At 42.2% G+C, this 26,120-nt stretch overlaps 1 protein-coding gene across 1 annotated transcript in view; it reads right to left on the bottom strand.

Annotated features, from left to right (window-relative positions):
* Positions 1 to 24,828, bottom strand: part of LOC122774682 (neuroendocrine convertase 1-like) — a 30,336-nt gene extending 5,508 nt beyond the window's left edge. Inside the window, exons 1-4 of the mRNA XM_044034156.1 lie at positions 24,062 to 24,828; positions 22,104 to 22,294; positions 9,674 to 9,766; positions 44 to 125 (exon numbers count right to left, since the gene is read on the bottom strand). Of these exons, the coding sequence (XP_043890091.1) occupies positions 44 to 125; positions 9,674 to 9,766; positions 22,104 to 22,274 (346 nt within the window). The 5' untranslated portion in view covers positions 22,275 to 22,294; positions 24,062 to 24,828. The remainder of the gene's footprint in view (positions 1 to 43; positions 126 to 9,673; positions 9,767 to 22,103; positions 22,295 to 24,061) is intronic.
* Positions 24,829 to 26,120: the final 1,292 nt, after the last annotated feature.

The following is a 26,120-nucleotide window of genomic DNA, read 5'->3' as shown; positions in this document are numbered from 1 at the left end:
CGTTTCAGCGTGTATTGTGAAAGAGATTTTAGTCCGAACTTACTGTGGATGCTGCTGTGGTTCAGTCCCGCCACACGACTCCGCTTGTCTCTATAATGACTGTGCTGCCTCTGCACCCAGTGAACCTGAAAACACAACGCATGACTTTGAAATAACATTTCTATTGCCTTTTTTTTTTTGAGAAACTACAAATCAAATCCATATTCTCTTCACTTCTGTAAGTTTACAGAACACATGTCTCATGTTGCACAGCGCCAATCTTTAGCCTTTTCTTAAGATTTTTCTTTTTTTACTTGCAGGGGAATTGTGAAGATAAAAAGCAAAACAATGAGAAACACGGAGCAAATAAAAAAAATGTATTCTATCTAGTTTTGGTTTTGAAACAGAGGGAAATCCATTACACAGGGAAGAGTTGGGCATCTTTATTGAGGAGAGTAAAAGGTTTCCTCTTCATTAGTTCAAAGAGCTCTCGCTTGCTCTGTCGTCGGCAGTCCCATTGTCCCGGGTTAAAAGGAAGAAAAACAGCCCCCCGCCCTCACCTACACCTCTGTCCTTCACTACACACACGCTCATGTGCGCGCACCGTTTCTTTCATAGGCTGCTGCCTGCAGCTTTGATCTGATAAGAGGCTGGTCCTTGTGAAGGTGGGTGCACTAAATCAAACAGCAGATCACAGACACACACACATATCAGTGTCACTATTGTCCCCTTACACTTAAATCTGAGTGGACAAGGTTGAAAATAAATACTATTGAGGGGCAGCTGCAGTCTTTTATGTCCTAAAAGGCTGCTAGCTTTATTCCCCCTTCATGTTCTTCAATTAGACTCAATTAACAAGAGCTATAGGAGCAGGTCTCAGCTACTGAGGGTGTGGATGTGATACGTATGCAGCTCTGTAAAGGAAACCACACTGATGTTGTACAGTATACGAGACCGATTGGATTGATTTGCTTTGAATTGGGATGAAATGAGATAAAAATATAACAGTGTCGGTGTAACACACACTGGAGAAGATTTATTAACCCTTCGGTTATCATCGCCGATGGGATCTGGCATGCGTACTTCTCATAACCGTAACTCCCAGACCGTTTATGATATCTAGAAAATTCAAAAACTACGGACTGGCGATCTGTCCAAGGTGTGACCCCGCCTTTTGCCCTATGTCAGCTGAAATTGGCACAGCACCCCGTGTGACCCTGATATGGAGGATAAAGCGGTAGAAGAAAGCAGAGAAACAGAGCTTTGCGTCCATATTCTTGTCATTACAGTAGCCCTCAGGATTTCCACGGAACGACCGTCTATTCACAGACAGGATTCACCAGCACGCCACACGTTTGCGACGTCAGCTTATTCCTAAACGGTTGAATAACCGCCAGATATTAAAAGTGAAAGTTATCTTGGAAAACAGAGCAGAAGCACTCACTCACAATACTACAGCCATAAAATCAATATAAATTCAGGTAGTCTCATTATCTTGGTGGTCATAAGAGGGCTAAAAAGGTCGTCATATTCATTTTTTTAACACACAAGCAATGTTTGCTATGAAAATATGAAATATGACACGCAGGCTTAAAACATGACAAATGACCCGAGGCAATCTTCTCTCCATCTCTCAAACGCTCTGCTGATTTTAAATCTTTTATTTTATAGGTTATCTTTCATGAGTTTTTTAGGTTACTTTGCAGTTTAGGCAGTTTCTGCCAATGCTGGAATGGCCACGTTTAAAAAAACAAAATGCATACACAGTTGCTTAGTAGAACAACCAATAGGAGCGTCCTCTCACTCTCGCTGTGATCCCACCGTGTCCAACACTTCCCCAGTCGACGTCTCATCCTCTCTCAGATCACTTGATTTATATCATGCTGGAAGGTTACTAGTGAACTATTGATCAATAATGCCAAAATGTGTTGCATACCCTAGCTTTAATTAGTAGCCCATTTACATATAAAGTGTACAGCGCCACAGTAAACAAACACTAAAGCTGCAGATTCAAAAATGTATGTGTCTGCATAGACAGTATGTCTTTCAATCCCTGCATTTGCATTACAGTAATTGTGCCAAAATGAAAACACAAAACAAACGTATAGCTCAGCGAGACTTTGTCATTTGCAGGGACTAAGGAAATGAGGCCTCAGCGATGGAACTTTTGAAACAGTTTACCCTTTGTCTTATATCACTTTGGGTAAAATGTAAGATATGGATATTTTCCTAGTGCCGTTAATCATCACATCAGATTTAATGGAATCCGGAGACGCAGCCATGGTAAGCACACAAAGTCTAGAGCTGTTTATTACAGTACGGGTGAGCGCAAATCTCATTTGTCTTTTGGGTAAGTTAGTTTATTGTGCCGCTGCTGCCAATTTAAAAAAAAAAAAAAGGATTTTCACTGTACCTGCATAATAGGCCTGGATCACAGTGGCGTTCCATGCAGACTTCCCAAATGTGCAGTCATTTATCATTTGAGCAAAGTAAACACATTTTACTGTGCCAACCTTGCAGTTAAAAAAAAACCACACTCCTCACACTAGGCATTGTAGGTTTTCCAGGCACATATCCAAACTGAGCAGAATTTCGGCATACGCAAAAAGAGCAACTTCTGAAAATATTTAATTCTGTAATTATTTTCACCCCCAACACAGGTGTTTCCCACTCTCACACTGTCAACAGGCTTATGCATTTCCCTGTTTACCCTGTCACTGTGTATTTTCCTTTCCAAATTGAGGATGTTGCAAAAACAGCCTTTGTATGTTGTTAATTTATAAATAACAAAAGTCGTACATGGTAAGTCATGTATGGAGGAATAACAATGTCACTCTGTGAGTGTGTGTGCGCTCCCTTGTAAAACCCCCTCGAGCCCCTCCTCTCGAGAAGCAGTCAGGACACAGTGATCAATACACATGATAGGGAGCTAATCGCTCTCTGTCAAACCAGCCTCTGCCCGCTACTAACTCACCAGGGAATGTCTGTGTGTGTGTGTGTGTGTGTGTGTGTGTGTGTGTGTGTGTGTGTGTGTGTGTGTGTGTGTGTGTGTGTGTGTGTGTGCAGGGGTCTTAATGGCAGATTGAGACTCTTTAGGGAGTGTTGCTCAAGGTTAGACTCAAGGGACGCGGGGCAATTGACCACACTGTCTGTGACACTGACCCCTCCACTGTCAGAGCATTCATCATCCAGCTGTGACATATAGGCAGCACACACAGACGACACACACACGAGACACACACACACACACGAGACACACACACACACACAAGTACAAAACACAGTAGGCACACTGTAAAAACATTCATGTTTAACAGAAATTGCATAGAGAGAATAAAAGCTTATTTGGTAATAATAATCCTGCAGGGAGCATAATTGAACAGCTGAAGTAGAACACAACTGAACGTGTGAAGGAGACAGAGAGTAGGATGGAGGGAGTAAAAGTGTGTGCATGTGGACGTCCCGTGATGAATGTGTGTGCACAGATATGGCTCCTTAGAATAGCAGTGAATATTGAAAGAAAAGAGTGAGTGTCAAAGTGTGTGTGTGTGTGCACATAATACCCCCATGTCTCTACATGAATGAGTGGATATGGTGGATGGCAGGCAGCTGCAGCAGTGTGATACGCGCCGAGCTGCACAGATATCAGTGCTGACATTTTGGGCTTCGCTACCCACCCACAGCCCCTTGGGAAAGTGATGGCGGCGGCAGCGGCAGTGGCCGCATGCCCTATACCCCCCAGGCTTGAACCCCCCCCCCGCCTCCCTCCGCTTGTCAATCACAGCACTGTGCTTCCTGACACTTGGACAGCCCTCGCCTGGCCCGAGCCGTTACGCCACACGGCAGTGAGCGCGCCACATGACTCACTGCCACGAAAAGACCAGACCTTGACGCACCGCTGATCCCAATCTGCTCCAGCCACACCCACCAACTCTCTGTGTCTTCATTCAACCTCCCATCAGACGGAAAGCCCAGACCAGACAGGAAAGAGAGAGAGAGAGAGAGAGAGACGACAAATATTGTGTGTTACTGCCAAACAGAGGGTTAACAGTGAAACCAATACAGGAACACTGAAAACAAGTGTGAGCTCTACAGTGGCAAGCAGTAATCAGAGAGTGGGGGATACAGCACACACTGAAAGAAAGGAGAGAGATAATAGGCAGATACACTCTAGCCCCCTACTATGGCATCTCTTGGCCTCCTTCGCCTCACCCTCCCTACACCAGCCTCTCCTCACTCACCCACCCCTGTCCCCTCTGGTGTGCTGCTCACTCCATTGTGTCAGCCTTCAGAAGTGCTCAGTTTGAGTGGCAGGCCGTCACAGATCAGTTCCCTGCTAAAGCGGCCCGGCAGGCCGGGGTGACGGGCCAGGAAGGGATCTAAGTGGGGTTTATCAGCGCTTCTTAACGCCTCTCCGGCTCCCTGACACAAAAGCGAGTGGGTATTAAACATCTAAAGCAAACCAAAAAGCGTGAAAGCTCCTTATAGGGCCACGGCATTGCAGATGTGACTGGAGTCTTTAAAAAAAAAAAAGCTACTAAGGAAGAAAAATAAGGGGTGGGGTAGCAGAAAAAACACTTCAGCAGAGGGCAAACAATGAAGGAAAAGTCAAATGTTTTCTCTGTCCTGTGTGTCTAGGTGTGGGTGAGACAGAAAGACACAATCTGTAGCATCAACATGGAACTAAAATGTAAAAAAAAAGCTTAATAATGCTTATACATAACTGTCCACTGGTTTTGTTAATAAAGATGATTAACTATAGAAGACTTAAGCAAGTTTGCTTATGCCTCTACATCATCACTTTATTAGACCTTTTATTTAAGCCAATAGCATGAGAATAACCTAAAATACCTTCTCATTTTCAAATGATTGCTTTATGAATTTAACGTCACACCTTCTGTCATTCTAACACAAAAGTTAGAGGTACATAGTAACAGGAAAATTATAGTTTTTTAAAAAAGGTTGAAAAGAAAACCGAATCAATACACTCACTGTGAGCGGCAGATAATACAGAGAACAGTTAAGATTTAGAAAGCAGGGCTGTAATGTCTGTGCAATTAAGCTGAGTGTTCTATGTTCAATGTCCTTATGGAGCATCATTTTTCACAATACCATCTGAAGTTGGAATGATGGCTGCGACCAAACACTGTCTGAGCGCTTTGTCTGATGCAGTTTGACGCAATTTGTGAGGTGTATGTCACTAAGTCGTTGTGTACTTAGACTTTGGTTATCAAGCCAATTTGTGAGGGGTAAATGGATTAGTGCACATGCAGTAAAGAGAGGAAACTTCCCCCAGTATACATTATTTTACAAATCAACTATGTCAATGTCAGCACCACTTGGTGAAGCAAATACTGGAATTTGGTCAATACCTGTATTTTTTAGTAAAGCTGCTTTCAGATGGAGAATGCAAATGTCTGCAAATGCTGCTGTGGATATTTTCAAACTTGTTCTGACAGCGGCTGTATTCAAATACAGCAAAGAAAATGCGGGAAATTTACATCAAACCAACGTCTATGCCTTCTGCATGCTCAACCCAGATGACAGCCCTCCCCCTGGATGTTCTAGAAATGTCCCTGCTGTTGAGATAACATGTAACGCAGACAATATCTTGCTTGCTTTTTTTTCCCCAAATGTGAATGACAAACGTTTTTGGACATTCTATGCAAAACTATATCCCATTATGTCTAACTAAACAAATAAACTAAACTACTACACAACATGCTGACTGAACTCAGCCGAGGAATGTATTTGTTATAGTGCAGTTTAAAATGTCACTCAAACAAAAAAGAGCACCCTAATTTTAAACAGTAGGAGTGTATTTGCAAGCACAGATTACACTCTTAAAGATCCTGTAAAGCAAATTCTGCATTTCTTGTGCAGGATTTCTCTATCATTCACAACAAGTCTATGAATTGAATGTGGATGAAGCATCTCTTAACGTCGTTTTATCCACCATCATCCCGCTGAAAACTCCTTCTTTGACCAGGTAACTTCTGCCCAAGTTTCCCTCATTTATTTGAGCAGCGCCGCCGTGAGGAGACATGAAGTAGCGACAAATATCGATATTTCCCCTGGCATATCGATTCTCATATTGCACGAGGAAGGACAAATCAATACTTTGACCTACCCCTATTCTACAACACCCCCAAAAAAAAAAGAAATCAGTGTTCTAAAATCCAAGGACACATGAATTAAGTGACCTATAGTAGATTTTTCTGCACTGTATATTTTTGTTTATACCAGTGGTCCATCACTTTTGTGGCATATGTCCAAACATGCAGCTCAGAAGACCAGGGCAAATGTGTGTGGTGAAGCTTTCACTGGGTGTGCAAGTCATATATGTAAGTGTGTAGTACAGCAGCAGGTACTAGGGGTGTTTCAGTCAGAAGCTGGCAGGGGTTTAAACATGTGAGACATTTTGTAAAAAGGTCACCGAGAGTCATAACTGTAGGTTTGCGGACGAAACAGCATGACGTACGGTAGTTTGGAGAGTTGGGAGGAGGGTGACTGGGGGCAGGTGGGGTCTGAAGTAAACAAGGTTGAGAGAAAACACTCGGATTATACCGCTGTGCCGTCACACAGTCATATGGAGCTTCGGTTGCCCGTGTGCCTTTATTCCTAGATACATATAGAATGTTTATGTGCAGATGTATGTTAATGTATGTGTAAATGCACGTGTGTGTGTGTGTGTCTATTATCTCTTAGCTTGTTTACGTTGAACCATTTTTTTCCCCCACTGTCTTGCTAATTATGTCATTAGCAGTGCCATTAATACAACAGCTGATTGTTGCTTTGCTGACAGAGGGCAGCATCAGTCAGGATTACATGGTGGCAAAAACACCTCCCCCTCCTCTGGAAAACAACTATAGACCTTCATTCTGTGTGTGTGTGTGTGTGTGTGTGTTGGAAACAATGAGCTGTTATCACACAGCTCTCCACATGTGAGCCCCATTCCTATGGACTATGATAACTCAGCCAATATTTGATGTGAGCATCAGTGGCTGCTACAGTTCCTTTTTGTTCATTTTTGTTGCCAGTTTCCCGCCAACTGTGCTGAGCAGGTATTTAAACAATCATTTTATTTGGTTCCATATCATTTTGTTGACACGTGTTTGACGGAAAGTGTGTACAGGATCAGTACAGGATCATATTCTTTTCATTTATAGCCAAGCACAGTTACAACAACAAAAATTACAATTGTGTGTCAAAAAAATGGATTGTGCAGTATGTAAGTAGAGCATGTGCTTAGCAGTTGTAGTGTTAAGAAAATAATGAGGTGTTTAATGGCCACATTCCACTGACGTCATACAGTATGAGACACACACAGAATGGGAAATCATCATATGAGTCACACTCAAGGTCCACTTACTCATTCTTCACAGTCACCAGCAGATCATGTTCACTCAGTTGCCAAATGAAATCAACATGTTGAAACTCTTACGCCCCCCCCCCCGAATTAAAACCTAATAAATTACAACTAGGCAAACTCCTACAGATGATGACTGTGTGATGCAGCCAGATGCTCAGCTGCACAGTAATTATCGGTACTTAATCTATGTTGCCATAATTTAAACAGTAGTTAAGCTTCTGGGAGACGTACAGTGTTATTGCGGAAGTATTGGGAACTAAGTAGATTTAAAAAATCTGACTGAATTGAACATGACAAAGACCAGAGGTCAGCATCAAGCAACACAAGGTCACTGATAGTCAAAGGCATAAAACTGGCGTAGCTTCACCCACACTTCGCAAAACTCTCAGTAAAGTTTCACTCTTGTTTTCCCACACAATGACGCAGCTTTGATTAGAGAAGCCTCTTTGCAGAGCGCCTCTGTGCGCAGTACTTCACCATGTTACTGTAACTAGTAACACAGTTTTTTTATCTCACATGACAGTAAATATACATTACATTTAACATCAACTCTGCCTCAACCTTGCTTGGTGCAGCAATTAATGAGCTCTATAATGTGACCCACCTGCCACGCATACGCAAAGTACAGAGTGTAATGCAGAGTGAGGAGCGGCACACAGGTTTGTATAGACAGAGGTCTGGTCAGAGGTGGGCGGATGGAGGATATAGCTCCGGCTTTGGCAGCTGGCCAGCAACTGTAGGTAACACACTGTAATTATGCTTGGCAACAAACAACCCACAATAAATACTTCTTCCATAAAGCTATTACAATATTGACTGTTTCGGTCTGAAAAAAATGCAATTAAAGTGGATCCTATTTGTCTGACTGGTTTAAGGACATGGAAGTGATCGCCCAATTTAAGACGATTTTCTATTGGGCCTAAGTAAATGGTGTTTTTGTCTTCCAAGCAGAGCTCAGTGGAGACTTATTTAAAATGCAAAAGTGTCGCGCAAAGAGACGCAACGTCCAAGTGTGCAATTGTTCATTATCCCGAAACATTATTTGTGCAATCCATTACATTTAAGACTCATTAGAAAATGTGGAGCATTTTTGGGGGCGCACAATCATTTTCACCCAAAGTTACCATGGTAGAAAAGTAATTAAAGTTACAGTTTAATGAAATCATGAACCATACATGCAGTCACCGGAGACTGTGCATAAATGACTTCAATTAATCACGCACATACTGATTCAGATCAGAATCCAAAAGTTTGGAATCTTCTCTCTTTTTATTTTTGCTGCTCCTCCTTATGTATGTCGATGGCTCCTGTTTGTTACCTCTTTGGGCTCTTTTCTGGCATAAATACTGACCTCGTCAGGGCCAATAGCCCTCACGGAGACCAAAACCTGGTCCTAACAAGGCAGAACCTCATTTCTGAGAACCTGGCATAATTTAGAGCTAAGATATAAATTGCAGTTAGGTTAATGTTAGGGTTAGGCATTAACTGCTCTGTTTGGGCTGTCCAGATAAATGCACAAACCTGTGTGTGTGTGTGTGTGTGTGTGTGTGAGAGAGAGAAAGGGAGAATAACCGCAGTGTTGCTTTGTGTGTCACTGAAGGGGCAGTGTTCTGGGAAAAGGCCAGAGGTCTAGTGAACCCTGGAGAGAGGACAGGGCCATCGCCGCATCTCCAAACGTCCCTCCCGTCCTTCCTCCATCCTCCCTCACCCTCTGCTGTCATGGGATGTCTCCGCGGGTGACGGTTTCCCTGGCAACACAAGCCCAGTGAGGAGGCTGCATTGTGTGCAAAAAGCCTTGTCGAAGGAGGCGAAGGAGGAGGTTGGGCGGGGGGGGGCGTACGGGGGGGCACAAAGTGATATCGGGTGGAACAGGCACATGAGCTACTCAGGCAAGGTAAACAACTTTTCAGCCATTACTCACCACACGGCTCTGCTCATCTTTCTCTTTTTTTTTTTGGTACCCCTTTTCACTAATCAACACTACACCCTGATTAAAACAGCAACGCCAGGCGAATTAACTCCCATTTGCATATACATGCTGCGTAAAATCAGAACTGATGCCAGAGTGTGAATTCACCTTGACATGGCCATGTTAAATGTATCACACACTCACGTCTAAGTAGCTGAACACTCTGATTTGCTTTAGTTACAAATCCATTTCCCGCTGTGTTACACAGACACTGAAGTTATATGCCAAACAAAAAGGGGGAAAAAAAAAAAACACTTGCTGGTTTTTGGGGGCATGCATCTTGATCCACACTCCCCAGATCGTTTTTTTTTTAACCTTAGTGCTTGTTTATTGACAGAGATATAGATACTCACCCCTGCTGCCTTTGCAAGTTCATTCTCAAAGGTGGCTCTGTCAGAGCGCCCCCTGCTGTCTCTCAGGTTGTACACACCCTCCAGACTGCCAACCTGTCAACATTGGGAGACAGACGTTGTGGTCAGGTTTTACAACCACACACACACACACACACACACACACAGTGACATATTTGAAGGCTTGAAGGATTGAAAGCAATGAAAAAAACAAATTGGCAAATCATGTGTTTTTATGATTACAGAGAGACAAAAACAGGTAGTGTATAATGTATTCATCCTTAATCACCCACATGACCCCTTTGCACAACATGATTTCAGCGTATCCCCTCTGGCCATCTGTCTTGTGTGGGTTTTCTGCAAGAGGTGGGCTGAAATCAAATTGCACACAGTTTATCTAACTTTATCCTGGGCTTTTCATTTCCAAGCCTTATAAACTCAATGGTATTGACCGCCTGGGAGAGTTAGAACTAACTAAGTGAAATCTACTCTGTAGCAATTGTGTGCATGGCACACATCGTGCGCGTGTGAGCGTGTGTGTGGCGCTTGCTGATTCTATCTTCCTTCACTTTCATTCTCTCTATTCTCTGTCCCTGAGGTGCATCAGGGCTGAGACTGCAGAGTAAATTGTCCCAAATTGAGTTCCTTCTTGCCGGGAGATACAGGCCACATCCCGACCGTTTAGAGCAAAACAGAGAGAGAGACAGAGTGGTAGCAAGCAAGAGAAAACAATCACGGCACACATCACTCGCTAGAAAATTTTCTCTTTAATTTCTCTCTTTGCCTTTCTTTTTTTTACCCACGACTCCCTCTCTCCCTCTTTTTCTCTCTTTTGCTGATTTCCCTGCTGCTTCTCTTTCTTCTCCCTGGCACATCATTCCTCTGCTTCTCCCTCTTTATATCATTCTCTCTGTGTCTTCCCTTGTCTTCGTCTGCTGTGATAGGTATTCATCAGGGTTTCCTTGCTCGACTTAGCTTTTCTTTCCTTTGATGATCAACTCCCCCCCTTCCCTTTTTCCTCTCCCCTATCCCTTGGTCCCAGTCAGCCAATGCCAACAGCATTCCTCTTCCCTCTCCATGTGCTTTCCTCTCCCTCTGTTTCCATCCTCACTGTTCATTCCTCCTTTGCACTTTCATCTCACCATCCATGGCTGGCTGTACCCGGTGACATAGTGCCCATCAGTGTGGACCTCCTGGGTGGAGGAGTCTCGCTCTGACAATAATCACACAGTAAGTTTATAAGGCGAGCAGCCCAGCTGAGCCGAGCCGAGCCGAGCTGAACTGAGCACACGCGACTCCTCTGACACCGGCACACTCCATTTAACTCAGCAGGGGGGCTTCAGGCTGGCAGGGGCAAGGATGAAGTATGAGACAGGGGTGCCAGTGGGTTTTTGGGCATGGGGGCTGCTGGGAGGATTGGTGATGGAGCAGTGACTGGAAACAGATATGGAAATGTGATGCGGAAGGCTGGCTGGAGCTGAAACTGGTGCTGCAGGGGATGAAGCAGGGGTAAGGATTCGGACTTTGAGAAAGAACACATAACTGTGTCGACTGTTGTACCTCAGTTATGTGGAATTGTTGCTGTGTTTTTGTTGATTTTATTATTTTAACTGTGTTTTTGACTTTGTGAACATAAATAATGTCACGGTTTTTGTTTGTGGTGTCCCTCATTTGAAAAAAGGCTCTGTCAATAGTGTTTGTGTGTGTGTACACTGGCCACGCAGAAGCAGGTGGGGGCAAGATACATTAATGCCATGACACTGCTGAAAACCTTTTTTTTTTGAGCAGCAGAATTGACTTCTGAAACTTCTCATTTATTTGTCTGTATTTAAAGGTTACACAGAACAGTTTTAACTGCTAGTCCACATACCTCAACTTGTGTTATCTGCCATTACAGCGGCACAATTGGATACCGGTTTTTAAAGATAAAATTAGGTCCTTTATGTGCCTGTGGTCAAATGTGACTTCATTCCTCTATAACTGATGTGCTCAAAAAAGTACTAACACTTAATGTGAAGCAATCGCAGCATGATGGACACTACGAAAACAACATTGCTATTATAGGAACACACTTTGAGAGAGTTGACAGAAACTAGAATGAGACAAGATGCTTATTGAAAATGTCACTTTGCCCAGTTCTGTATGTAATGTATTTATTTATTCATTATTGTGGTGACCACAACATTGAAAAACAATTAAAAAAGCATCGTCTCTCAACGTCTTTCAAGAAACAAACTGCTGAGGCTGTGCACCGAGGCGCTCTCCATGGTGCTGATCCTGTAACAACAAAGCCTTTACCTTCTCGCCTTCTGATCCACGACAGTAAAAAAAGGTTCCTACTGACCATTTACTTCATCTGCTGCTATGTAACTTTTTATTTGCATAGCTGAGTTCAGGGTCTCAGGATGGGTTTGGATCTGCAGGAACAAATCAGGCTGCAGGTCTCAGTTTTAGATGGGCATGTACGGCACAATTCTACTGAAATTGTCTCAAAAGGATGTAGAGTTTTCAGCTGTTGAGCTAATAAAGTGTTTTTTCCCTGCCTGTCTCATTGGTTGGGTTTTCATTTCATTCTCACACAAATCTCATTGTTGGTTTTCATAGGGAGGAAAATTTGGGCCATTTCTTTGGCAGACAACGGTTTCAACAACCAGGATATTGGAGGTTTCCAGATAAAGATTTTAACTTTTTTTCCTCACTGGGCATTAGACACGCCACACCAGTTAAAATTGTAAAGGCAGTCAATAGTCCATAAAATCAGATAAACACTCGACGCCAAGTGTGTCACATTGACACTGGATATGTGTGTGTAACATAAGACGCATGTCCACACAGTCAATCTATAGCAGCACAAATTAGTGAGCAATTTTCAAAGTCAGCTACAACAAACACACACACCATCCCAAACATAAGCACCCATCTAATGCCCTGCCAGAGCAAGTTCACAGCAAAACAATATGAGGCCAATCACGCGACCATTGGTATGGCTCTCCCTCTGCTAATGAAGGCACTTTGAAAAGGTAATCTAATTCACCAGCAGCAATTAAGGCTGGGAGCGCCTTGTCACTATCAATTATTCGCTCCTTCACTCATGTTCTCCAGTGCGGTCGCTGAGGCTGCCTGACACACAGCACTGTCGGACAAATCAACCCCATCAGCCAGCCAGTCACTGAGAACACTAATCATGAGAGTGTTCAAACACACACACACACACACACACACACAGATAGAGTTTATAAGGCTCACATGCTTGAGTCATTGCACAATGACCTAAGTAAGCTAGACATAAATTAGGATGTCCTGACTGGTTGATCTCCACTTAAGAGGATCCATAAATATTATAAGCAGAAGATACCTACAGAAAGCTAAGGTGTCATGACTAATGGTAATGTCTTTAAATATTGGTTACTTATTGAAAATACCTTAAATAGTCTCAAGTGTTTTATTTTTCTTTGATTGAGTGCAGCAGTTCAGCTTTATAACCAAAAAAGCAAAGTTTTTTGATTTTTTTTATTCTTTAAAAAAGACTTAATTGTAGTACATGTGGAGATTTTAGCTACGAATCAGCATCCTGGTTTACACTCATGTTTTACATTAAATGATTAATTGGGTTCATGAACAACACAACACAACAACACAAACGCTGCAAAAGTTCATGAGAAAGTACAGAAAGTAAATCCAACCTCCACTCCATTCTCTACATATAAGCTCAGAACCAAATTTATGCTGCTATAAGCCAAAAATTAATGTCAAATAATTAACTATACAATACTTTACTAGTATTTAAATAGGTGCTGATGTTATTGATACTATTATTAAGTATATATTATTATTGTCAGTGCTTAAATACAGAGGTTACATAACTGTCCACCCTACTTCTGCTAAAGGTTGCTTTCAGGTGTTTTCTCACAGTGCTTTAAAGCTTAAAAATCTTAACTTTGTAAATTTGCCCCTGAGATAAGATCTGTTGTGGTGTGGCACAGCACACATGACTTTTCAGTAAACTTCAGTCATAAAAGCAGCTCTCCTGTCTAGTATAAATTAGACATTTAGCTACAATACTTGTATTATTTCCCCACATGTACAATTCAGTTTAGGCTGACATCAATTATTAAGAAAACAGAGAAAGGACACCTGATTAACACAAGGCTGTTAAATAGAGCTCAGTGTGGCTCACCAGGTTTTCCATGCTCCTTTTTGACAACTTTAAAAACAACTTCAAAATACAATAAACCATCATTCAGATCCAAATTACGAAGCATGGCTTTGATAAGTGCCTATTGATTTGAAGTATCTATTTTAAACAGTTTGAAAGGGTTCTGCTCACTGACCACGAGTGACCTCCTCCTGTTTCTGACATAACATCAACACAGCTTATTATTTCTGCTATTGAATTAAATGTATATTAAATGTTCCAGTCAAAGTTGTGAGAAGCACAAACTACTTCATATTCACACCAATAATTTCTAAAGCATGATACAAAAGAGTGACTCTGGGCTACTGATAAAATACATTGTGCAGAGAGGCACAGCACCCTGACCTAACGGCCTCTTAGACTGAAGAACAACACCTTTAGACTCAGGCGGGGGAAGCGGAGCCCAGAGTGCTTGTGAAGAGGAAAATGACGACAGTACTGACGCAAAAGCAAACATTTGAAAAAGAGAAAGAAAGAAAAAAAAGAAAAAACCTGAGCAATGGCTAATATCAACAGTTGCAATTTAAATAAATAATCTGACTCTGAATTTGATTAATACAGTTGGAAATTGGATTATTTGAGAGGCCTATTCAGTCCAGCTAATTGAAGCTGAATTGAATCTCTCCCATGAATCACTGACCACAGCTCAAAACAACCGTCCTAGTACAGAAAGAAGAAAACACATTCCCCACAATGCTGTTAGAATTTGCACTTTTACAAAAAAAATAAAAATAAAAGAGTAGTATACACACAGATGTGTACCTTTTAGTACCAGTGGAAACAACCTTCATTTTCTGTATTTTGTGATTTGGGGTTAGGTTACTTGCCCATCATTTTCTTTGAATAGACAACTAATTACTTACAATAACATCATTAAGCTAAACACTTACATTAATAATGGTGTCAATCACGAGCTGACAAACTGATTACTGTTTTTTTGTTTTTTTATGACCTGCTCAGTGAAATAATTCGAACAATACATGATCTGTAGCTCTAACCGGAATTGACCCAACAACTTCCTAAAACAAGCTGTTAATTGACGTGTTATTACTCAATCCACCTTAAAGGCTCAATAAAAAAATCACAGTTGCACACACACAGTGGATGTAGTAAAAAAAGCATGAGAAAGCTAAGGGTCTCTAAGGAAACAGTGTAACAGCAAAAGAAAAGGGCAAAAAGCTACTGTTAAATTGACTAATTTACTTCTGCATCATCAATATTCCGAGTGTAATCAGTGGGTGACTGTGACGATGTGAAAGAAGTTGCTAGAGGCACATAAAATTATCACCCAACTATCATTTATAATCTATCATACAACTCTCTCATTTTCCAGCTCGTGGTTTTATCACTGGTAAGTCTTTAACTTAGGCTCACTGCAGATCATCACACTAGTTTCAAGCAGCAGGCAGCTCATTTCAGTGAAAAGGCTTGTGTACTGTGCACTACACTACACGTCCAGCACCATGCTCCCTCTCAAGTGGTCAAAAAGGTACACGAATAACAGCTAAACCTCAATGTATCCATCATGTTTGGACTACTTTAGTTACATTTGGAGCAGACTTTGAACCAATTTTGGGACAGGAAGCTACAGCTTCTTTGTACATGGAAACACAGCACTATACAACACCACTGACCAGGTAAAATGACAACCAGCCACTGCAGCTAAAGCTGCTTTCAGACATGCAACCTCCAGAGTGATTCTCTGGAGGTTGTAGAGGGGATGTATGAGTCAATGCAAATTTTCAATATTCTCCACTTAATGTCTGAGCGAGCTCATGTGAGAATGCAACAGGAGAAACGCTGGAGGATCAACAACAAGTGAATGGGCAAGTGTCCTGTTTGCCGCATACTTAAGCCTGGTACCATCCTCCAGAGAATCTCCCCCTGTTGTGAACAAATGTCTGCCCCACTGCATTAATCATATGTGAGCAGCCAGCCCCGGGAGAACGTCCAGACCCAAGTCTCCAAATATTACCCACAAAATGTCTGTAAATGGCTTTAGTGATCGTAGCTTTCTGTGCAGCGAGTATAAATTCATTAATGGACAAATGTATGCAGTGTATAAACACAAACATCACCACAGCGCCTGATGCTCACTACAGCCTGTGAGGGCAAGTTCATCGGAGCTGGACTTCTTCCATCAGGGCTGTGGATCTCACTGCTGCTAACAGCCTCCAACAGACAAACAGAGAAAACGAGAAATGGCAGGAGGGCAGAGGAGAAAACGCATGAAAGATAAACAAAAGCAAACATCAAGACATCAAGAGTCACTGAAGCCGTGTGATAGAGCCACGTGAGGCAGCCCACCCTATGGTGAAAACAGCAGCTGGTGTGTACACTAACAGCCCTGCAGGGGCTGTGGCCTCCACAGGCCTGACTGAGGAGAAGCAATGAGGGGAAATGGAAGGAAAGGCTGGGTGATGGAGGAGGTATGGTATGGGCTAAATGGGTTGAGCATTTAAGCCTTGTGGGTTGCAGTATTGGCACAGAATTCAGGAGATGAACGGGTGGGGTGGTGGGTATTTTACGTCTACAGTCCATAATATACAGTATATAATAAAAATTCCAGTAAAGATCACCTGGACCCTTACCCTAACCCCATGATAAAAACAATGTATTCACCATGACTTTAGGCAGAGGCCCAATGGAGAAGGTGACATAACACGTTTCTAGAATAATCATAGGAGTTTAAAGATAAACCCTTATTTTAAGATTGATGCTATACAAACAAATCAAGAAACGATACACACAGACACATGATTATCTCACAAACAAGCCAAAAGATGCTGTTACAAGACAGAAGGCTGTGATCAAACATAATCATACAATTCCTTAGAAGAGATTGAGGATAATGCACCTGAATACATGCATATATACAAATAAACAAGACAAAAAAAAGAATGAAAAAAAATATACATAAGGATAGAGGTAAGAAAACATAGCTTGATTATTGCAATCAAGTCCAAAGTAACAATAGGCCCGCTGCAGTTAGTTCTGTCGATAATGAGTCGCACTCATTTGAGAATCAGCACCCAAAAATACATCCACCCTCCAAAGTACAAATCACAGAAGACTCACAATTACAGTGTGTAAGCTGCAGAAACAAATCTCCACCTGAACGAAGACAAATAATCTGCAGTGATTTGAAAATTAAGGCTGACATGTACTTTTTAGAATGTCTTATAAGAGAGGTTTAGACTAGATCCTTCTCAGCTTCTTACTTTTTACTTCTTATGTAAAAGAATGAGCTGCATCAGCAGCCAACCAACAGAAAAGCTCATCGTCAATATCCCAACCCTGAGTATCTACTGATACTAATATCAGCTTTAAACCAATAATGATACATTACCACCCAGCTATAAACAGCCCACTTTTTTATTTTATTTACATTTTTGTGACATGTGAGGTTTTTTGATTTGTACACGATTTCAGGTTTTTCTTTTTCCCCATATCCAATCCAGCAATCTGACCCAGTACCAATACTGAATATTTGCACCCGCTCATCCCTAGTGTACGGTTATAATTTTACCACCCCTGCCTGCTTGCCACCATCTTTCTTTATCTTCTTTATCTCTCTCTCTCGTTCCCCCTCTCTCTCCATTTCAATATTGAAGAGAGTTTTATTAAGGGTTAGACTCAGGCGTGCTGAGACGCTCTCAGTAATTTTCCTACAAAGTGCTTTAATCCATCACACGGCCAACATGTGGCCTTTGCAGCCATACATCATCTCAGTCCAGAGAGAAAGAGAGAGAGGGGAAGAGAGGGAGTGGTATCATAATTTGTGCCCTCCTCCTCCTCACCCCTGTCCTTTCTCCTCCACTTCTTCTTCTACTTCTCCTCTACCCTCACCTCCCATCAGCGCTCCTCACCTGGGAGGGAAACCACATCTTTTTCCCACATATTCCCCAAGTCAAGTCTTCTCTGCATTTACAAATGAGAGTGAGGTACGAGCGGGGATGGAGTGCCGGGCGGGGCGGGTCGGGGTGGGGGTGGGGGTGTAAGCAAAGAGAGAGCGAAAATGAAAGAGATGGAGATAGGCGTGAGTGAATGAGTGTGCTGGGCTGAGAGAGCGAAAGAAAGAGATAAGGGAAATGGAGAAAAGCTTACTGAAATGAATGAAATTGGTGACAAAAGCAGGTGATAGGAAGAGTGTGTGTGTGTCATATGCACAAGGTGTGTGTGCATGAAGAATCAGAAATAGGCAGACGAGTGGAAATGTGCATTTTCTGCCATGCAGTTGCTGAGTTGCCCTCTGCGTTGCCCCCCAGCCAGCACCTGCCTCCATTTCAATCCCTCCACCCTCCCTGTGCTGAGAAGCAGCGGTGAACTCTGGGCCCACTGACTAATGGAATGGGCCCTCGCTTCCAACCATTAGAGGATTGGTGTCCCTGTTGGTGCCCCTGGGTGCCCTAAGGTACAGAAAAGGGAAGGGGAAGGGCAAAAGAGGAGATGGTGCCAGGTCGGCCTCTTTCCTTTTGTGCACATGTGCGCACACACACACACACACACACACACACACACACACACACACACACACACACACCTGGTCATAACAGCCTAAAGTAATCCAGCCAGAGTAAGGCTTGACATAGCTTAGCATTTCACTGAGGCCATTTCTGAGAGGATATTAGAAATTCTGAATGGAGTGCTGCACTATGAGGTTTCAGAGAAAGGGCTCTCTGAATGTGTACGACAGCGGCCCCGGCTGATCGTGAAGCATTTGTGTGATTTCATTTAGCCGGTAAATCCAGTGCTCTACCTCAATTACATCTGCTTTCCTTGGATGGAAAACACACCTCGAGTGTACAGAGGGAGAAGAGGGGAGGGGAGGTTGGCGGCACGTAGTGGATTGGGGATTGAATCTCTTGATGAGCTGATAGCACGTCCGCAGACAGCGAGCCAAGCTGTGCCACGCTGATGTTATGCTAATGATATGGTAATGATATGGTAATCTGCCGCCAGTATTCCACCTGACTGGAGAGAAGGGGGATCTGGGAGGCCTTTCACCATTGGATGGAGACCAGGGACTTCCTGGTGTCAGAGATCAAGACAAAAACCCTGCATGCACACACACACACACAACACACACACACACACACACACACACACACAGTTATAATTCTTGAAGCAGTGATCTCAGCTAAAATAAAAACAATACAACACAGAGGCTTAATCTGGCTCTAATCGGATTTGAAAACTGTTAAGCAAGCACAGAATAATAACTGTAAACAATGCCATATCGTGTGGTGCAACTTAAAACCGAGCCGGCTGTGTTTATACATAACGCTGAGACTTTTTTTAAGACGGCGTGTAATGTCACATCACTGTGCCGTTGTTTTGCGTGAAACACAGAATCATCCATGTCAGATCATGATAAGGTTGTTTTTCTTTCATTATTCTCTATGAAACCCTGCACCTGTAACGGCTGCCATCACCTGCCTCGTCAGAGCATTTATTTTTCTCCTGCTCACACTGACTGCATTACACCAGCACCACCACAGCCTTGGCTGGGGATGAAAGTCACCATTGTATAAAACTAATATTTGAGTCCTCATCAGCACTGACCCATGCAAGGCCATTTTGTTTCTGCGTCTCATTCTAAATGAGCTTATTCACTCTCTATATTTCAAAAGGACCGTTATGTGGGCAATCTGACCAAAAGGTTAAGACAAATGACGTAAACACAAACAGATCTACATTTAAAGATGATGCAGACAGACAGAAAAGGCTTCAGTGTGCCACCCACCAATGAAAAGCCTTGAAAAACCAACTCCAGTCACAGTAAATCAGTCTGTGTGGCATTAAGACATCAGCTTGGGTATTTTGCTTTGTTTTTCTTTTCTATTTTACAGTTGCAAAATGGATATGTCAAGTCTACACAATGGAGAGACGCAATGACATTTTCCTGGATGCTGTACACTAAATCAAAGAGACCAACATTATGTTGAGTGCCAGCATAGAGACATTTGATTCCCATTCCACTCATGCAGCATTACCACGGAATGCCAGCAGACATCACAATCCTCTGAGCTGGCGTTGGGCTTGTCAGACTTTTCATTCCACTTCAATGTTTTCAAGGAAAATGAAAAAAAGAAAAATCACTGAAGCACCAGCTTCTTCTTGATATATGATATTTGCCACACGCCAGACACAAATCACAGGTGACAAAATTAAAATAGGTTTAAGTGAACAAAGGCGATCGAGTGTCAGTGACATTTAGCATCAGCCCCTGGCGACAGACAGGTAAAAGATGCCAGTCAGCAGAGTGGATCTGGGTTGGGGGGTGGAGGGGGCGGCGGCGACGCTGAGCAAAATGGGGTTTGCTGAGGCTCTCATGGTGTAGCGTCGCGGGATTGTACAACATTATTGACACACAAGCACGTTTATGCTTGACAACGGACTGACACAATTCCACGCGATGCTTCCCATCACTGTTTTTTAACATGATAACATTGATTCACCATTTCACAAATGCTAGACTTGAGTATAAACAACGAAACTAAACAACGAGGTACAGAGAAACTACCACAGTTTAGTTATCCGTTTCAAGGGCCCTCTATGTCACAGAATGTAACTGAAGGGAGGATCGACTTCAACTTTGTGACATAGTAATTGCTAATGGTGTTTGCCAAGTATTTTCATTGGATGTTATTACAATGATAGTAGCCTACAGTATTTCTCATCACCAATCTACTACCAGGAAATTGCATTAGAAATAAGATAGTATTACCATAACATTACCATTTTATTGCCGTATTATAACTGAACTGCAATACACACACACACACACACACACACACACACACACAAACAAATACAAAAGAACAATGCAAGAAAAGGGAGAGGTGTTTATGTGCATCCATGAGGGACAACAAGAGAGAGCGAGACAGGCAGAGAGAAAGACAGACAGAGACTGGGGTGGATTGTCCAATACACTTCTGATAAAGGTCAAAAAGATGTTTTATTCATGACCCAAGCAGCAGCAGAGGCAGCAGAGGCAGCAGAGGCAGCAGGGCCAAGGTTGAAATATGCTTGTGTCCCTGTTCCCCAGAGCCAGTGCTGCCCACAGCCTCACACCAGGCCAACGGACATCCCTCCTATCAATAATGTCAAAACACAGGCACGGGCGCACCTCTCCAGTATCACTCATCAGTAACTTCACATACAGAGTGTTTTGATCATCTGCCATGAGCAAAATCAATGGAGGGATAAACATCTGCCAACAAAGAACAAAGAGGACTACACTTTAAATGACTAAAGTGCTACCAAACCCTTTTATGGGGACTCTTATGAGACTGTAGGTCTGATGTAATAATATTTTCTCAGATTTCATAAATGCAAGGCTCTGCTTTTAAGTATATAAGCTAAAAATGTCTATGTTTATATCTTTATGTAAGGTCAGACACACACACCGTCTCTTCATGGTGCTTTAGCATCTGATGTGTCCCACGACACGGGGCTTGTGATGCGTATTTAATCACAGTAATACAGTATTTCTTTTTTATCCAAATAATCTGTGTTGATTGATAGAATAAATAAAAGGTAACAGAGCACGGCAGGAATTAATGTCACTTCATGAGGGCCCTCACCTTATAAATCTTGATCTTGACAGAAAATCTTTCACAAACGCGAATCAGAAGACATTCATTTCAAAATCTTTTATACCCTCAACCCCCTCCTTTGAACTCGCTCTTTTAAAAAAATGCAGAACTACTGTATTCCACCAAACCAAGATCTGCTCCAAGCCTTTTTTTTTTAAAAGTGGTTGAGAACTTTTTGAGAGAGCGAGTGAAAGTGGACATATTTTTGACTCAACTAACCTCTATAGTACTAACGTGAATAAATCATAAATCTAGTCTTATGACACATGAAAACATTTCAGCATGACAAGATTAAAACTCAGCCAAACAGGTGAAGTGTCTTTCATTGCCAGAGACATTAAGATGGACTGTAGTCCTCATGAAGGAGTCTCTCACAGGCATAAATGAAAGGTTTCTTATTGTTCATAACAAGTGTCTGTTCTAAACTCTGTGAATGTGTCTCCCACTACTCTGCCTTTGAAAGAAAAGCTGCTGTAATTTGATAAAAGTCAGACATCTCGAAAAGAGGAAATAGAAGTCAGCACTTTTACAGGTCTAGCGAAGAGAAAAAAACAAACGTTATCTGCATTTACAGGATGTCATTTGCAGGCCCATAGATGGAGATAATAACAGGGGTTTTTTTTAAACATGCACTGACCCGTTGTATGAACTCCAGTTTGTGCTGTTTGGCCACAGCTCTGGCGGCTCTGATGCCCCCGTCCATATGCACGGCGTAGAAGACGTTGCTCTTGGTCCCACGATGCCCCTCTGTGGTCACAATGTTCCTCTGCAGCAGGCAGCCGAGCACCAGCACAGTTGCGACGAACATCGAGCCTCAAAATAGGGATTCTGAGGAACAATTAAAAAGAGAAAAAAATCATGATATAGAATGTTTTTTTGTCTCAGGGAGTTGTCAGTCTGAGACTATGTGGGTCTTTTTCATGGCGGGTCACATTAGGAAAAGCTCAGGTGTAAGTAATCACATTAACGAGGGCTAATGTTGACGTTATCAATGACACCTGTGCTTTTCCTGTTAAAACATGTCGAAATGAGCCGCGATTTCAAAACGATGCCTGTTGTTACGGGGTAAACAAACATGACATACTGACAACAGCCCACCGTAAGACTGCACGCCATATGTCAGTGACAAAGCAACTAATGATTATCTTAAGCCTGCTGATAACTTTTCTCTTTAATTCCCAGGTCTACACTACGCACAGTCACATTTGAGAAATCAGAACCTAATGTCAATGAATCGTTTTTAATCACACAAAAAAAGTCAGAAACAACGCCTACAATTTCAAATAGTATAACTCTATCTAACAATAATAAAAAAAAAAAATAATTGTTTATAGAGTGTGGGACTCAACATCTAAGTGAACGTTGGCAATTGTGAAACAACATTCTCCATTTGCCACCTCCTCTGTATTTCTGCATGAAATCCACAGTGGCTGCCACCTACAGCATGTGAACCACCCACCTGTAGCCACAGAGAGTGAAATGTCCAGGAGAAATCTTTCACCCAGTGCGATGAAAGCCAGAACTCTGGCATCAGGGGCCCCGAGCGAGACGGCGCAGTCTCTCCGGTTCCCAACCCACACGTTTAATCTCCTGGCCTTGATGCAAATGCTTCAGAGAGCATAAAAACAGCAGTGCTCTCATTGTGTGAACTAACTTCCCTCTTTACGCAAAACAGGAACTTTATGAGTCTGTCTATATGCCTGCACTTTCCTGTGAACAGTGATGGAACAAGAAGTTGTCATCTCACTCTTTCCACTGTCTTCTAAACAGTTTAATTGCTTCAACTCCCACTCCTTTCCTTGGGTTATGCAACAGACATTTATTGGTGATGCTTCAGTCAGTTCTTTCGCTATACATTACTTTATATTTAATCTAACGCAGCGGTTATATAAGACCTTGAACAGGATGTTTATTGACTATATCCAGTTTACAAACAAAACAATGCAACTATTTTAATAATGCTCGTCATTAAAAACATTTGTTGATTTTCGTTGTTATTATTCTGCATTTGGTGTTCGTGAACAGGAGCGACAGAACAGTATTTGTATGCCGTCTTCTTCATCAGAACACCAGCTCTGTCCATCATAACTATCGGACCTGACTGAGGGAGCGTTTGTGTGTATACACCGGCAGATACAAGATGCATTTATCCCATCAAACTACTGAATCACCAGGTCGCCACTTCTGTGCGTCTGCAGTCAAACTCCGCTAAATGTCGTGATACTGAGAAACACAGAGAGAGTCGTGTGGAGCTTAATCAGCATTGTGTGAAAATTCACATTTTATAAGTCATTGTGAAAACAACTAAGAAATCAATCCATAATTATCAAAAATGATCACTTACAGCCCTACATCTGATCACTGCAACATTTATTATTTCCAATCGTTGTGCATTTTCTAATCCCAAAATACACCCACTGGCTAACAAAGAGATGAGAATATATAAATCTGATTGGTTGTTTATTTGACTTCTTGTCAAAAGTTTGCCCTGAAGAAAACAACACAACCGGTGCGACTGACCACTGTTTAAAGTCTAAAGGCACGATTCAGCTCCTGTCTCCCAAGCTACTGATTGAAATTGATAACCTCACTTACTCACTTAGGGCTCAAGCCCCAGTCAATCCCACTAAGGTGCGGGGCCGGCAGCATACATCCCAGTCAGAGAGGAGCGCACCTCGGGCAGAGACAAAGCAGTCAGGGGGAGAGCGAGAGAATGAGGGTGGTAAAGGAGAGCCACATTGAACTGCGCCAGGGCCTCAGGGGCTACTCGGATGCTGATAAAGTACCTGGACATTTTTATAGACAAACTACTTATTTCTGTCCTCATATCGCTTGGGAAGACTGATAACTTTATATTCCTCTCAGGCAGAGGAATGAAAAGGGGAGGGGGTGGGGGAGCCCTTTCAAGAGTTTAATTGATCAAACTGTAGCCACAAGGGTTTTTTTTTCCCAGAGATAAAGGGGGACTAGCGCGCTCCCCTGTACAATACAGAGATCTTTTAGAGAGCAGACCCAATGAAAAAAGAGAATGTAACTCATTATGCAAAGTCATTACAGGCCTCCGACTACACTCCTTAAAGCATCAGAGTTAATGGTGGTGTATCGTGCAGGATTTCCAGAGGTCAAACTTCCAGTCATAGGATAAGGTCCACATTTTTATCCCAGCCAAAGTTCTCTGTTTTGAGGTCATGGCTATATTCAGTGTCTTAGCAGCAGTACATAGTTTTATTATTGCTCATGGAATTGTGTAAGAAAACAAGGGGCCTAATATATGGCCAGGTGTAGCTTTTAGCCAGCATCTGCCAGAAAACACTGCAGAATAGAAAATTAAAGCCTCAGCAGAGCATGAAATTGGTCTTGGGGTCAGCTATTACAGATACTGTAAAAGAAATCATGGTACAATAAAAAATAAAATCATAATCAATATGTCCACCATAGACCATATGTTAACAAAGCATCACTGAGAATGTGTCATGGTTGATGCAGTTTATTGAAATATCCCAGTATTGAGGTATTTTCATGCTGTTGCTCAAATCTCTGGGTATTTAGATGTGCCAGACATAGGCTATAGCTGTTTGCCTCTGTTTCCACAGGCAGTTTTTCCACTATAAAGCAAACAGAATTAGCATCAGATTACTTTTGCTGGTAATAAAGAATGTTCTTGTGTGTCACAGTGCCGACTCTAAACAATGTGTCTGTAATTGGTTACCATTAGGACTGAGATACAGTGAAAGCATTGCTTATTTATCTCTTTGAGCAAAGCACTAAACAGCTGTGAAGCCTTTCTGTGGAGTCTGGAGTGAGAATTCTACCACGACAGCCCACAACAGCCTGTTGATGCCCCTATGCATGTTGACACAAGTACATGGCGGTTTTCAGACATTCTGTGCAGTTTATATCTCCTCTCATGGCTGTGAGGATCCACTAATGTCAGCTTCGTTGCAGCTATTTATGAGGAGACCAATAATGCATAGGAATGTGGAATCTGTTTGGGTTTCTTTTCCGTAAATTCATCTTTTTCCACATAAGACATGTTGTGGTGTTGTAGCAGTTGAAGACAATGGAGACACAAATCAAATTGAGTCTTAAAACAATAAACCAAAACAATTTTGTAAATAATAATGAAAGTAGCTGGTAACTAGGTGGGAGGCCCCAATCCTGAACACATAAAGCAAATTAAAAAACCCTGCTATTCCAGGAAGCCTGTGCGATTAAACTTGCATGTGTTCCGACTGTATGTATGTATGTCTGTGTGTATATTATTCATATTATTGCTATTTTAAAACCGTATTAGATTATACATCACAATTGGTGATAAATTGTCGTCCTTCCTCGTGCAAAACAATAATTGATATACCAGGGCAAACGTCAATATTTTAATTAAAAAATGAAGGCGTTATAAAGTTAACAGTCCCTGCCAGTTTCACTCGCCATGCGTCACTACTTGTTGTCTCCTCACGGCGGTGAGTCTTGAACAATCCAACCTGGGAGTATAGGGTAATAAAAGTATTATGCTGTCCGCCACTTAATATGAAGTTATAATGAGAACTGGCCCAATGAACATCTATTTTCATAAACAGTGCGCTTGATTCCATTTAACCATTAACGTGAACTATGTGGAGTCCCATTATAATAAGAAACACTTTTGAAATAC

Source organism: Solea senegalensis, linkage group LG9, assembly GCF_019176455.1.
Source record: "Solea senegalensis isolate Sse05_10M linkage group LG9, IFAPA_SoseM_1, whole genome shotgun sequence".
Lineage (NCBI taxonomy): Eukaryota > Metazoa > Chordata > Actinopteri > Pleuronectiformes > Soleidae > Solea > Solea senegalensis.
Note: the sequence above shows the minus strand (reverse complement) of the source record. Positions and strands in the feature narration are given on the sequence as shown.